This window comes from Canis lupus, chromosome 10 (assembly GCF_003254725.2).
Source record: "Canis lupus dingo isolate Sandy chromosome 10, ASM325472v2, whole genome shotgun sequence".
Lineage (NCBI taxonomy): Eukaryota > Metazoa > Chordata > Mammalia > Carnivora > Canidae > Canis > Canis lupus.
Genome location: NC_064252.1, coordinates 25,582,907 through 25,596,433, shown reverse-complemented (window position 1 = coordinate 25,596,433; position 13,527 = coordinate 25,582,907). Strand labels below are relative to the sequence as shown.

Below are 13,527 nucleotides of genomic sequence, written 5' to 3'. Positions count from 1 at the left end.
GCGCCACCCAGGGATCCCAAAAATTCTTGTTTTTTAAGATTTTATTTACTTATTCATGAGAGACACAGAGAGAAAGAGAGGCAGAGGGAGAAGCAGGCTCCATGCAGGGAGCCTGATGTGGGACTCGATCCCGGGCCTCCAGGATCAGGCCCTGGACTGAAGGGGGCACTAAACTGCTGAGCCACCCGGGCTGCCCCCAAAATACTTTCTTTTAGGCCTTTATTTATTAGCTTGGTGAAGTTTAATGTATTTTGTTTCCATTTCCAGTAACAATTTCTCAGGCAAAAATCATATTGTCAATAAAACTTTTTGTCTTCCAGAAGTCTTCCTGATTACAAATTCATAACTTTTATTGTAGAAAAATTGGAAAGCCTAAGAAGAGAATTTAAAAACTCTTTTTTAAGATTTTATCTTTAAGTAATCTCTGCCCACTACATGGGGCTCAAACTTATAACTCTCAAATCAAGAGTTGCACATTCCACCGACTGACCCAGCCAGGTGCCCCTAAAAGCTCTTACAATCTCAGTGCTCAGAGATTAACCACTGTTAACACGTTAGTGTATTTCTCCTGATCATTTAATATTTTTCACAAATAGTTTTCAAGGAAAACTGTTGATGCTTGCTTTAGATCTATTAAGACCTTTTTACAGAAAAAAAGAGTTTTATTTTGGTAAGTTCTGAAAGATGCTTTTTTTTTTTTTCCTTGCTAGGTTTCTGCCTCCATGCTCAAGCAGTTTCCCAACAGTGGCCTGAATCCAGGTCTTTTCAATGTGGGGCCCCAGTTATCTCCTCAACAGATTGCCATGCTGAGCCAGCTTCCACAAATTCCCCAGTTTCAGTTGGTAAGTGGCAGATTTTCCTCTTATAGCTAAAAAAAGATAATTTTCTTTTTTTCCCATTTAACTTTGATTTGCTTCGTTTTATGCATGCTTAAGTGTTAATATATCAGCTCAGCTAGAGGGAAATGCCACCAGTGGACCAGGAACTTGGTGGGACTTCCCCTTTAGACACTTGATTCAGCCACTGCACTTTGGTGCAGTACCCCATCGAGTGTCTCAGTAAGCACAGCTTAGGAAACTTTTTTCCTCTATCTCCTCCCTGTTTTGTAGGCATGTCAGCTTCTCCTGCAGCAGCAGCAACAGCAGCAGTTGCTACAGAACCAGAGGAAGCTTTCTCAAGCTGTGCGCCAGCAGCAAGAGCAGCAGGTATGCAGAACTGAAAGGGTCCCTCTAGTGCTCTGTGTGAGGACTGCAGGTCCACTTCACCTCTAAGAATAAAACATAAGCCACATGCAGTCTTTTCCTGGAAGGTGCAGGATGTTGGCTTATCTTGTGTCCATTTTCCCTCCAATTCCCCCTTGCCCCGGACTCCTGGCTTCCAGCTGGCTCGAATGGTGAGCGCTCTCCAGCAACAGCAGCAACAGCAGCAGCAGCAGCAGCAGAGGCAGCCTGGCATGAAGCACTCACCCTCTCATCCTGTTGGGCCCAAGCCACATCTGGACAACATGGTACCCAACGCTCTGAATGTGGGGCTCCCAGACCTTCAAACCAAAGGGCCAATACCTGGATATGGTTCTGGTAAGTTGTCAGTAATGAAAATCACCTTAAAAAAAAAACACCAGTTGTATACAGAGCCTCTGGTAGAGGTCGGTCCTACATTACTTCCTCTCAGCAGCCACACGAAAGAGATAAATATTCTTATCCCTGTCTTACAGCTGATATCCTAGAGTTTTGATGGTTTTCCAAACTCACCACACAATTAGTAAATCGCATAGCTACACCTCTGACTTCTTTGGGTCCGAAGCAGTCTTTTACATTTGAGGAATGGCAACCTGCTCTTCTACCACCAGAAATTTTTAAAAGCCAGTTAAAATGTTTGTACGCGCTGTGAGTGCCACGTGCATCTGAAGTTATAATCTCTTAAAATATGTACAAACTGAAGTATTTAGCCCTACTGATGAAGTTTCTTCTTATGGAAAAATGGGGAACTAAAATGAAGCTTATAAGGCAAACTGATGAATTCTTCTGATATTAGTATTTCATTTGAGTTAAATAGAATTAGCGCAAGTAAGGTTATACCTTTGACATTCATCAAGAATTTGTTGGCAGGCAAGTCGTAGCTCTTTCAGACCAGGGAACATGTTGTAAGCACAATCCAATCAGTGAGGCAACAGTGACTTAAAAATAAAATGTAAACATTTCAAAGATACCACACACCACAGCAGGTTCTCCTCAGAATGACAAAATTTAGGGTTTATTTTGGTAAAGAAGATACCGTTCTTGCAAACTCAAAAATAAGAGTGGAAGAGACCTGAAATCCATGCTCCTATGAAGCAGAGTGACCCTGGACACATGGCCCTGCTCTCTGCTCTAGTTTTGTGGGGTGTCCACATGCAGAGAGGAACAAAGACTTCAAGGATGCCATAAGTTTTAAGGTAATTAATTTCCAGATTCGCCAACAGCACTGTTTCTTTAAAATGATCTGCCTGAGAACTGACTTAAATTCAAAATAACCTTTCTTCCACTTGACATAAAAGAAGAGTGAAATCTCCACCATCTCCTGTCTTTCTAAGGCATGCCCATCTTGGGTATAGAAATCTAGGGTGCCAGGACGTCTGGGTGGCTCAGCGGTTTAGCGCCTGCCTTTGGCCCGGGACATGATCCTGGAGTCCCTGGATAGAATCCCACTCGGGCTCCCTGCTTCTCCCTCTGCTTCTCTCTCTCCATCTCTCTCTCTCCCTCTCTCTCTCCCTCTCCCTCTCTCTCTCTCCCGAATAAACAAAATATTAAAAGAAAGAAAGAAATCCAGGGTGCCAAGCAAGGCAATAGCCTCCTATAATGAATAATGAAGGTGTCATTAATTTTGTATTTCCAGGCTTCACCTTCTTAATCATGTTTTTTGTTACAGATAAAGCTTGATATAAGATCCTGGATATTTTGATATGTGTTGAGTTGTGAATTTAGACCCTGTATATAATAATAAAGCAGGGCAACTTTGCTGCTTCTGTCCCTTTTGTCAAAGAGTACATAGCTCTCAAAGTAGAGTCCAGTCATGCAAAGCAAAGTGAACATCTGGAGCCCTGGGTGGCTTTTCCACGTGTTTAAATGCATACAGTTCTTTTCAGGTCTTCTCAGTACTCATCCCCTAGGGCATATCAAAGGTGGAAAGAAAAGTATCTTTGACCAGCTTGAGCAACAGGAGTTAGTGACACAGAGTCTCTTAAATACGTGTTTCTTAAAATTTATCAGGTAACACCTGTGAATAAACCTTTTATGTGCTTTGCTTTAGATTGGGTGTGCATTAGTCAGTTAGTTAAAAACCTAACATCATAATGTATTTATTCCAATGACAGTTCTTATAACATGTTTAATAATTATTGCCTTTTATTAAAAAGTAAAATTCTAGGAGGTTGGGGGGGTTACATGTTAGCTGTGAATCTTAGTTTTCAGCAGCATAGCTTCTCATCAAATAAACAGAAAATTTTTATCATAATGTCTTATTAATGATGTTATTTGTGATTATTGTACTGGAGGCATAACTTTCCCTGACAGCTGAAGGATCAGAGTTCAATCTGCATACATACATTTACTGAAGAAAGGGCATGTTTTTTTATCATACTCTTGTTTCAAGGTAACTTACAAATTTAAAAAAAAAAACTTACAAATTTAACTATGTATTATAAACCAAATTAAGTAAGCAGAAAAAACATACTGACTTACTAATTTATTTCTATTTGGTAACTTATGAAACAGTAGATAAATTTTATTAGGTCTTTATCATATTAATTGTGATCTGACCACTTATGATCTGCCTTATAAGATGCATTTTACAATTTATTTCACAGTTTAAAATTTCCTTAATTCCTTAATATTATGACATTTATTTGAATTGAAAAATACATTTTGGAACTGAAAGTAAATCTGATTTGGCTGCCTATTTTGAATAAACTAAATCTATAGCTAGAAGATTTTTTTTTTTTTTGTAGGTTCGAGAGTGCTTTAATGGGGAGCGCTCCCGGGCGAGGTTCCATGACTCGGAGAGGTGGCCCGAGTCAGGGAAGTTGCCTATAGCTATAAGATTTTGATGAAAATTCAAAGCATAAAGAGAAGTTAATTTTTTTCAAAAATTATATAGCAAAGATGTAATAAAATGAATAATATTTCAGTTTTGCTGCTGCTAAATATTAAACTAAAAGAGACGTGTAGGCGGAAGAGAAGCAAGAATAATTAAAAATCTCTTAGTCCTAATAAAGCCTCTCTTGCTATATTTTCTCAGAATTAAAAAGTTGAATGACTTTAATGACTGCTTAACTGATCCTTGACTGATTGTTTTTATAAAATAAATGGTTTATAATTCTCTGCTTTTAACAGAATTGAAAATATACCTAACTGAATTGTCCGGGGATAATGACCTATCTAAATATGATGTTTTAGTATCTGTGTTATTGAGCCGGGGGTGGGGGGAGGGAATATAGCCGAAAGGAATTCAAGAAGTAAGTGATGTTATAACAAGACTCCCTCTTTTCCTAATTACTTATATAAGATGCCTTGGTGCTTTTTTTTGTCTATAGGGGTTTTAAAAATAGGAATAGTGTGAACTCCGTCTCATATCTCTCATTCATGGGTATCTGAACCAATCAAGAAATAAAGTCCCTCCTCTTATTAGAAAATGTATTCCGGGATCCCTGGGTGGCGCAGCGGTTTGGCGCCTGCCTTTGGCCCAGGGCGTGATCCTGGAGACCCGGGATCGAATCCCACATCAGGCTCCCAGTACATGGAGCCTGCTTCTCTCTCTGCGCCTCTCTCTCTCTCTCTCTCTCTCTCTCTGTGACTATCATAAATAAATAAAAATTAAAAAAAAAAAAAAAGAAAAAAAGAAAATGTATTCCCAGGGTGCCTCGGTGGCTCAGTCAGTTGGGCGTCTAACTCTTGATCTCAGCTCAGGTCTTGATCTCAGGGTCATGAGTTCAAGCCCCATGTTGGGCTCCATGTGAAGTGTGGAGCATACTTTAAAAAAAAAAAGAGAAGTAAAAGAGGAGCACCTGAGTGGCTTAGTCAGTTAAGCATCTGCCTTTGGTTCAGATCATGATCCCAGGGTCCTGGGAACCAGCTCTACATCAAGCTCAGTGAGGAGCCTGCTTCTCCCTCTCTCCCTCTGTCTCCTGCTCGTGCTCTCTCTCTCAAATAAATAAGTAAAATCTTAAGAAAAAGAAAATGTACTTCCAATAAAATTTTACTTTTCATGTTTAAAATTTATAAAAATTTGGGGGTACCTGGCTGGCTTAGTCGGTAGAACAGGCAACTCTTGATCTCAGGGTTGTATGTTTGAGCCCCACGTTGGGTAGAGATTACTTTAAAAGGGGGGGGGGGCGGCAACTATGGGTGATTTGTTTCTTTTATAATGTTTTTTATTAGAATTATTATAAAAGCACTAATTTGTTTTTTAATTTATGATAAAAGGAATACTGGGAAAGAAAGAACTAATAGAGACAAAAGAGTATGAAAGAGGAAATCCCAGTTTCCTCAAGGAGGTAACACTAAGCCAAAAGGTAATGATGAATAGACAGTGAAATGAAGTGTGTGGCAGAGGAAGTAATTCTGGCCAGGGACAGATAAGGCAGGCCCAGGGTTGGATTTGTAGGAGTGATGAGATAGGTAAAAGGGGATGTACTTCGGAAATGAGTCCCTGGGAGAGCAAGGGGCCTAATTTCTCTTTGTCCCCCAGCTCCTCACAGAGTCTGGCACAAAATTAGGCTTTCCAAGAGTGTGCAATTGAACTGAACTAAAGGATTTTTTTTTATTCAAGTTCAAGTTCTGTGTTGGTGAGCTGGAGAATTACAGGGAGTCCACTTGGTGGACCGAGGAGGTTTGGTTTGATGAAATAGCAGGTACAGAAAGGTCAGTACTTCGCTGGGCTTTGAGGTGTGGCAGCTCACAAATAATGTAGAGTTTGTAAGTTGTGCCAGTTACTAGGGGACATGGAAGAAATGTACAGAACCATGTATAACTTTGCACTGATTCTTCCTCTTCTAGTTTTGGGGATTGAACCTTCCAAGGCAGTAAGTACTATCTCCTCATACCACTCTAGGTATTTCCTTACCAGACTTTGTTACTTAGTTATGATACTGCCATGCTTTGATACCCAAGTTTCTAACAAGAAAGAAGCCCACTTCTGATTCAGATGAAACTGCTCAAACTGTCCCCTCTCCTAAGATGTCTAACTCTTAACTGATTTTCTACACATACGTGTCACAAAAGGACTCTAAGCAGGTGAAATTAAATAACTAATCCACTTTGAGTTCTAAAGACATTTCAGAGCAACTATAAAGAGATGTATAAGGAATGGCTCTTTGCCTTCTTACTAATCCTCACATTCTTCTTTCTGATCTTCACTAGAATCCTGGGTTCTTTTCAAAAGGTCTTCCTCCATTGATTGGAACCAAGCTTTCACATAGCCTGGAGTCCAAGTACCTTGGGCTGGTTTTCTCTGTCAAGGGTAGATAGAGAAGGAACAACCTACTTAGGCCATAAAGCTTCTGTCAGAGGAAAGCCCTTATTCCTCTCAACTCCCCTGTCCTCCAGCCTCATTTCATTTCAGCTACACAAGAAAAAAGAAAATACCTTAAACTCTTCTTAAGAAAAAAAAAATCATTAACTTTGAAATATTTCCAGCTTATTCCAGGAATTTCTGCTCCCCATCCCCACCCTCCCAGTAATCACACGGACTAGTAAGTCGCTTACAAACAGTGTGAAAGGCAGTGTTCTTTATGTTAATAGCAACATTTTAAACATAGGTCAAGCTGTTGGGAATGATTGGAACTTGATTTATTATGCATTTATAAAACTCTTTTTGACAATTCAGAGAAGCACAGGGAGAAAATATGACCTGGGCCCTCATGGGATTTGGATAAGTGGAACCTCAGAGCCATTGAGGCACCACCAGATGGTTGGAGAGTCAAGTGGGTACAGTGAGGAATCTGGCCTGGCTAGACTGGTGCATCTTCTTGAGTAGCAGTAGGTGGGCTTTTGGCACTTACAGCTGCCTGAGTTTTTGCATGGTGGGATCCCCGTTCATCTCCCTGGGATGGCTGTTCTATACTTACTGTGGTCCATCCTCATTTTTATTCGGACTAGTCATTGATCTTCTCCGTTTCATTCATTTATTTTAGTGCTTTATGTTACTTTTTATGTTAAGTACATCCTGACACACAATGGATGGTGGGACCTGTGAGACTCTGTATCAGCACACCTCTCACACTGGATCTCACCTGTCCAGCCCTGTGCCATTGGAAGACATTAGCCACCTACACTCCTGCTAAAAGCCTGACACCCGAGGCTTACATGAGAATCATGGCAAAGTAAACTCAACCTCCCTGTCATTGCCTATTTGAGCTTTAGGGTCTTTATCTTTGCATAAAGATTTCTTTCGAATTGATCTCTTAGATTATTCTGGCTTGACCTCCATGTACCCCATTCTTACACTGCCAGTTCTTTTTCTAAAATACAAACTTCTTAAAAGTTTATTTTTAGTAATCTCTACATCCAATATGGGGCTCAAGCTCCCGACCCTGAAATCAAGAGTTGCTTGCTCTTCTGACTGAACCAGCCAGGCGTTCCCTAAAATACAAACCTTTATCTCTTTCTCTCACTTGTTAAAAAACTTCTTTATGTCCTCTCTTAGAGAAAAAAGGCCCAAAGTCCTTGGCCTGATATTTAAAGACTCCTACACGACATGACTCCTCCTTTCTCCCTCATCTCCTGTTGCTCTGCCTCAATTCATCCATAGTTAACCAAGCACTGGAATGTACCAGTCCCTAAATGTACCTGATTGTCCTCAAACAGAGCTTTGTACTTGGCATCCTTGACTTACTCACATACCTGCCGTAGGCCCTAAACCAAATGTCTCTTCTGCAAAGCCTTTCTTTCCCCAGACACCATTGCCACACCTTATGGCTGTTGTTATACCATTTTAGTTTGATGTGTAGAGTTTGCTGAGTTGGCGAATTCCCCAGTTGGCCCCAGCTTTCTGTCTGGCACAATTGTTAGCTAAATAAATCAATGAAGGCACAGGTGCACTGAGATGTTCTCAATTAGATGGCAGTCATATACATTTTCATGCCTTAACAAAGAGTCCTTGCTGCTTTAGCAAGCAAAAGCCAAGATAAGCATTTTGAATCAGAATCTCTGTTTCTGAGTGAAGAAACTTCTTGTGAATTAGTCTTTAAATGACAAGTGAAGCTATCCGTTGGTTTTATCTTAGAACTCTTGGTTGTTGATACTAGAAATATATAGGAAGATGTAAAACGTGGTTCTCTATTTTAGGCTTCAGCTCTGGCGGCATGGACTATGGCATGGTTGGTGGGAAGGAGGCTGGAACAGAGTCTCGCTTTAAACAGTGGACCTCCATGATGGAGGGACTGCCCTCTGTAGCCACACAGGAAGCCAATATGCACAAAAATGGTAAGAGCAAGCAAAGCCTTATGAGTTGGAGCTATATAACCCTCACAGGCCTTGATGATATATCCTGTAAAATTATTTTGAAGCACAAATCTTTAGCTTTGTCTTAATCTCTTGATTTTTTTTTCCCTCCAAATCCTATGATCGCCTATGAGAGGAAGATCAAGGTTGTATATATTTCAAATTATAAGAAACTTAAAATGCTAGTTGTAATTAAGGGGAGCAAAATTTCCCACCTGCAGTGGGATTGAACATAGTAGCAGTGAACTTGAGTACCCATAAGGATGAAACCCTAACATACTGGCTGAGAGAACAGAACCCATTTTTTAGGGTGTAAGAGATTACAACTAGTATATATCATGTTGATTATTCAAACTATTTAATCTCCAAAAGATAGGTGACTAATAGTCCATGAGATTTGAACTTTCCCACAAAGTTTTCTTGTTTGGTTGGTTGGTGGTTTTTTAGCTTTCTTGTTCTTAATTATATACTGTCTGCGAAGGGGCATTGCAGGCTTTGGTTGAGAACTGCGGGCCCTTCATTTCCATCATTCTATAAATACTTCTCTGTGTCCCTGTAAAAAACAGATAAAAGGTCTTTGAATTTTCCTTCAGCCTTTGTTTCAGTGTTTATTTCATCTGACAGTAATTCACCTGGATTCAGCTACAGTCATGAGAACTGAGTATAAATGGGTGTTGTGCTGGTCCTGCTGCAGTTCCCTGGCAGACCTCAGCCTCACGAATCTGAAAACTTTCAGGGTTCCTTCATAAACTACTGTTTAGTGCGCCTCTCTGAGAGACTGTAAAATGGCCGCATGGAGCTTTTCCCTGTTATCCCTAAGCGCAATCATTTGATTTCATGCCACAAAATCAAGAATGATTTATTGAAACTATAAAATCTGTCTCTAGACTGAATAATTCAAGCCCAGCATTTGTAGCTTTGGGCACTTACCCTGCTTCTTTAGGCTGATGATTCATCAGGTCGCCTTGTCCCCAAAGACATGATAGGTGCATGATAATAAATACAGAGTGTCATGTGAGAGGTTATCTTAAAGCTAAAATACCCACTTGCCTTTTCAGAGCTCAGAGATACTGTGTTCCCCATTTCGTTACCAATCCCCAAGGTAATCGAGCTCTTCATTTCCTAGACTTCACTGTAATATGCCCTTGAGTCAAATTTCTGTCAGTGGCTCCAGAAACACAAATGACTTCTTAGCTGAGGGTGAAGGTGGTTTTGATAATACTCCTGCTGGGCCAAACCAAGCAGATTATTTTAATCAATACTTACACGAATATTTTAATACATCATCCTGGAAATAATTCTCCCTGTTTATAAACAGCATCCTAAGGGTAGATCAAGTGACACAATGGAGCATGTAAAATTCACCTGAGAAATAAATAGAGGGGTATCTCACAGAGGCCAAAAATTTTATTTAAAGGAAAGATCAAAAAAAGAGGGGGGAGATCACTTTTTGTTAGGTTAAGAGAATTTTAAGCTTTTAATGTTTTTCCTGCCTTGTAGCATCTAAAATGCATAAAAGGGTCACAGACAGAACCACTGAAATGCTCTTAGGAAGACAGTTACAAAGGATTGGCTGTTCTTCGTGTGTGGGGCCACGGGTTTCAGAGCGGCAGCGTTCCCTGCTGATCTTGTGCTGGCAGAGACCCTAGGCAGGAATTCCATCTCATTGCTTTGGAATTCAAAGGAATAGCAGATGCTTTTCTCTCCAGTAGACTCTCTCTATTTACAGTGCTTCTTCCAGCTAACCTAGGTCTGATCAGCCCTGAAAACTTTGGGTGGGTGGTGTCAGCACCAGTGTAGTGAGAACGCTTCCTATGCACTGCAGATTGGGTAGTGTTTTTCCTATTTCTCATTCTTGAGTCATTAGTATCGAAACTAGGGATGATGGTATGATTCGTAGTTGATGAAAGCTTCATTAATTTAAGACCATGGAATTTTAAAACTGAAAGGAAGATTCAAGAATGAGAACAGTGCTGTACGCCTAAGTAAGAACCTGAAAGGCTCAGGAAAGTGAAATGAATCGTTCGTAGTCATTCTGCTTATGAATTATATACTGGCTCTCCAGGGCAACGTCACGTTCCAGCACTTTTTTTTTCTTTTTACTGCATAAACATCAGAATACTGTTATTGCTGAATAATTGATTTGACAAGTTCTGTTCATAGGAATCCTTTCTGGGTATGAATTGATTTCCCCTCTCTCCACAGGCGCTATTGTGGCCCCTGGTAAGACTCGAGGAGGGTCACCGTACAACCAGTTTGATATCATCCCGAGTGACACACTGGGTGGCCATACGGGTCCTGCTGGTGATAGCTGGTTACCTGCCAAATCTCCACCAACAAATAAAATCGGAAGTAAATCCAGCAATGCCAGTTGGCCTCCAGGTATTGTCCAGGAAATGTTTTTTCTGGTATATCATTTGTTTTTAATTCCTAATTTTGGGTTCTGAACAGATTGCTTTTGCCAGTTATTAAGGCACTTTATTTTTTCATTTAGTCAATATTGTCTGATAAAAGCAAGGCATGTGCTGTGCTGTGGGAAGATAGGAAATTCACATTAGATCAGGTGTCTGCTCTATAGACTTCAGTCAGGAAGATAAGGTGTGGACCTGGTTCACCTGTGAGGCAGGTAACTGATGAACACTGCATAGGCATAGACGAGCTGAAGGAAGTCAGAGGAGTGGAATCTGGAGGTGAAAGAAGGTGATAATGGGAGCCTTGTAACATGGGTTCTTCTGAAATGTCCATTTAATTGACTTGTTTATTCATGGAGCAAGTGTTTATCATCAGTTAGGTTCCAGGTATGCAGTAGTGATGCAATGAAACTATTTGTTACTTTTTTCCTCTCTTTTTATTTTGATATAAGTCATCTATTTTCATTATAGAAAAAATTTTAATTTAGTTTAGCAAGAATTAAAAATCAGTATGTCTTTCTAAACTTCTTCCTATATGGATATATTTATAATATGTGTATAGTTTCCTTCCTTTTTAAGGCTCATAACACATGTTGTTTGTGTATAATACTATATTGCTTTCCACATTTGGGAAAACAGAAGTTTGTTAATCCTATCCCACAGTTTTAAATAGGATTTCAATTGACCAGTAAAAAAAAAAAAAAAATTAAAACAGTTATCCCGTATTCTAGGCTTTCTCATGATAAGCCAGATTATTCTTGCTCTTTGTCTCTGGATGTTGTATGTGCTAGTGGTCATTTGTATTGTGTTTTCTTTTGTGCATCTGAGCCAATTTCCAGTGAAATAAATGAGAGAAGTCTAATCTCCAACCCAGATTTTCTCTCAGTTTTTATCCTGGATGTCTGGACAGTTCTCTTGAACATCAGGTTACTTACTCCTGCCTTCACTGCTCTCAGCCCGAATGTTCCTGAAAGCTGGAAGAGCAGTGGCCAGGGCCAAGTGCTGATGAGCCCTGGCTCAGAGCCACAGAGAGATAGAGAAAGCGTGCTTAATAACACAGAGGTGCTGTATAGTATACGTTCAGGCTGAGTTTTTGATTTTTAATTTTATGATAAAAGTGAGATAAAATAGATTGAGTATTCTACTTTTCATGGATCTATTTCTTGTATCAAAAACTAACTTGAGGGGTGGCTGGCTGTCTCATTCAGAAGAATGGAAGACTCTTGATCTCAGGGTTGTGAGTTTGAGCCCCACATTGGGCATTGAGTTTGCTTTAAAAACAAAAAAAAAAAAAAAAAAAACCTGACTTGATTTTATCTTTTTTTTTTTTTTAACAATCTCCTACCTCCAATATTGTCTTCTTGTTTTAGAATTCCAACCAGGAGTGCCATGGAAAGGTATCCAAAACATTGACCCTGAATCTGACCCCTATGTCACCCCAGGAAGTGTACTGGGGGGTACAGCCACATCTCCCATTGTAGATACTGACCACCAACTTCTGCGGGATAACACCACAGGTAAATGAATGAGGCATCCTTTGTGTTTATTCAACACTCCACGTTTTTGTATCTGTCAATCTGTGGCTTCATTTGTACTTGCTAATAATCTAATAATTTAACTAGAAAACAAAAAATATGTTGCTTTTCAGGTTGTTTGGGATACATTTTTAGATATACTTTAATCTTGCACTGAAGGTTAAATAAAATACTTAAGGTTTCACTGGTTATACTGATATCTGTCTGCAATATTTTCATCTTGTTTTCCCTTTGTCACCCAAAGGGTCTAATTCTTCCCTCAACACCTCGCTGCCTTCACCTGGTGCCTGGCCCTACAGTGCCTCTGACAACTCCTTTACCAACGTTCATAGCACTTCAGGTACAAGTATGACCTACATGTTTCCCTTTGGCTAGCACTTTTGCCATCAGGATCCCTTTAACAAAAGAAACGGGCATTTATTTCTTAAGGAGTGCTTCAACAGAAGTTGAATAGCTAGGTCAGCACAGATGGATGCACACCTCTTAAACTGGCCATGTTCTCAAGGAGCTTCTAGTTGCACAGAGACAGAATGAGACATAGAGCTTTAGGACAGGGCAGGTGGTGATATACCTGCAGGGAGCCTTGTGGATATTGACAGGGCAGAGGTGAAATCTTTGTGCCACAAGTGCTTTTCTTGAGCCAGTCTGCTGAAGGAATCATGGGCCAGGGGAGGAACCAGGGAAGTCCAGGTTATTATTCCTAAAGCAACAAATTATAGTTTGCTTATCTTTAAAAAAAAAAATCTTTCCATTTACAGACAAAGGCTCAGATGGCCAAGGGGGAAAAAAAGAGGCCCTTAATTAATTCTACCTTAATTGTTGAATTGTGTGTGTGTGTGTGTGTGTGTGTTAAGATGATAGGGAATAAAAACATAATGGATAGAATAAAGCCTTTGAAGTCACTCACTCAGCACACTGCCTCATAGATTGGTAGAGAGACTATCTGTAATTGGCACCGTGGTCTTGCAAAAGTTAGACCTCAAGCCATTAAAGTCATTATGGCTTCTGTTCTATATCCATGCAAAAGCAAATGGAGCAAATCCTCAGCTACTTCCTAAGATACTATAGGTGAATGGCCTTACAAATTGTCTTTTTCTTTTCACC

At 40.0% G+C, this 13,527-nt stretch overlaps 1 protein-coding gene across 24 annotated transcripts in view; it reads left to right on the top strand.

Annotated features, from left to right (window-relative positions):
- Window positions 1-13,527, top strand: part of TNRC6B (trinucleotide repeat containing adaptor 6B) — a 243,814-nt gene that overhangs the window by 223,192 nt on the left and 7,095 nt on the right. For 21 of the 24 annotated variants that reach the window (XM_049115268.1, XM_025459179.3, XM_049115257.1 and 18 more), the window contains 7 exons: window positions 711-842; window positions 1,110-1,205; window positions 1,382-1,577; window positions 8,322-8,459; window positions 10,683-10,859; window positions 12,259-12,405; window positions 12,668-12,763. In XM_049115268.1, the coding sequence (XP_048971225.1) occupies window positions 711-842; window positions 1,110-1,205; window positions 1,382-1,577; window positions 8,322-8,459; window positions 10,683-10,859; window positions 12,259-12,405; window positions 12,668-12,763 (982 nt within the window). The remainder of the gene's footprint in view (window positions 1-710; window positions 843-1,109; window positions 1,206-1,381; window positions 1,578-8,321; window positions 8,460-10,682; window positions 10,860-12,258; window positions 12,406-12,667; window positions 12,764-13,527) is intronic. The other 3 variants (XM_035696542.2, XM_049115265.1, XM_035696539.2) reach the window with 1 other exon arrangement.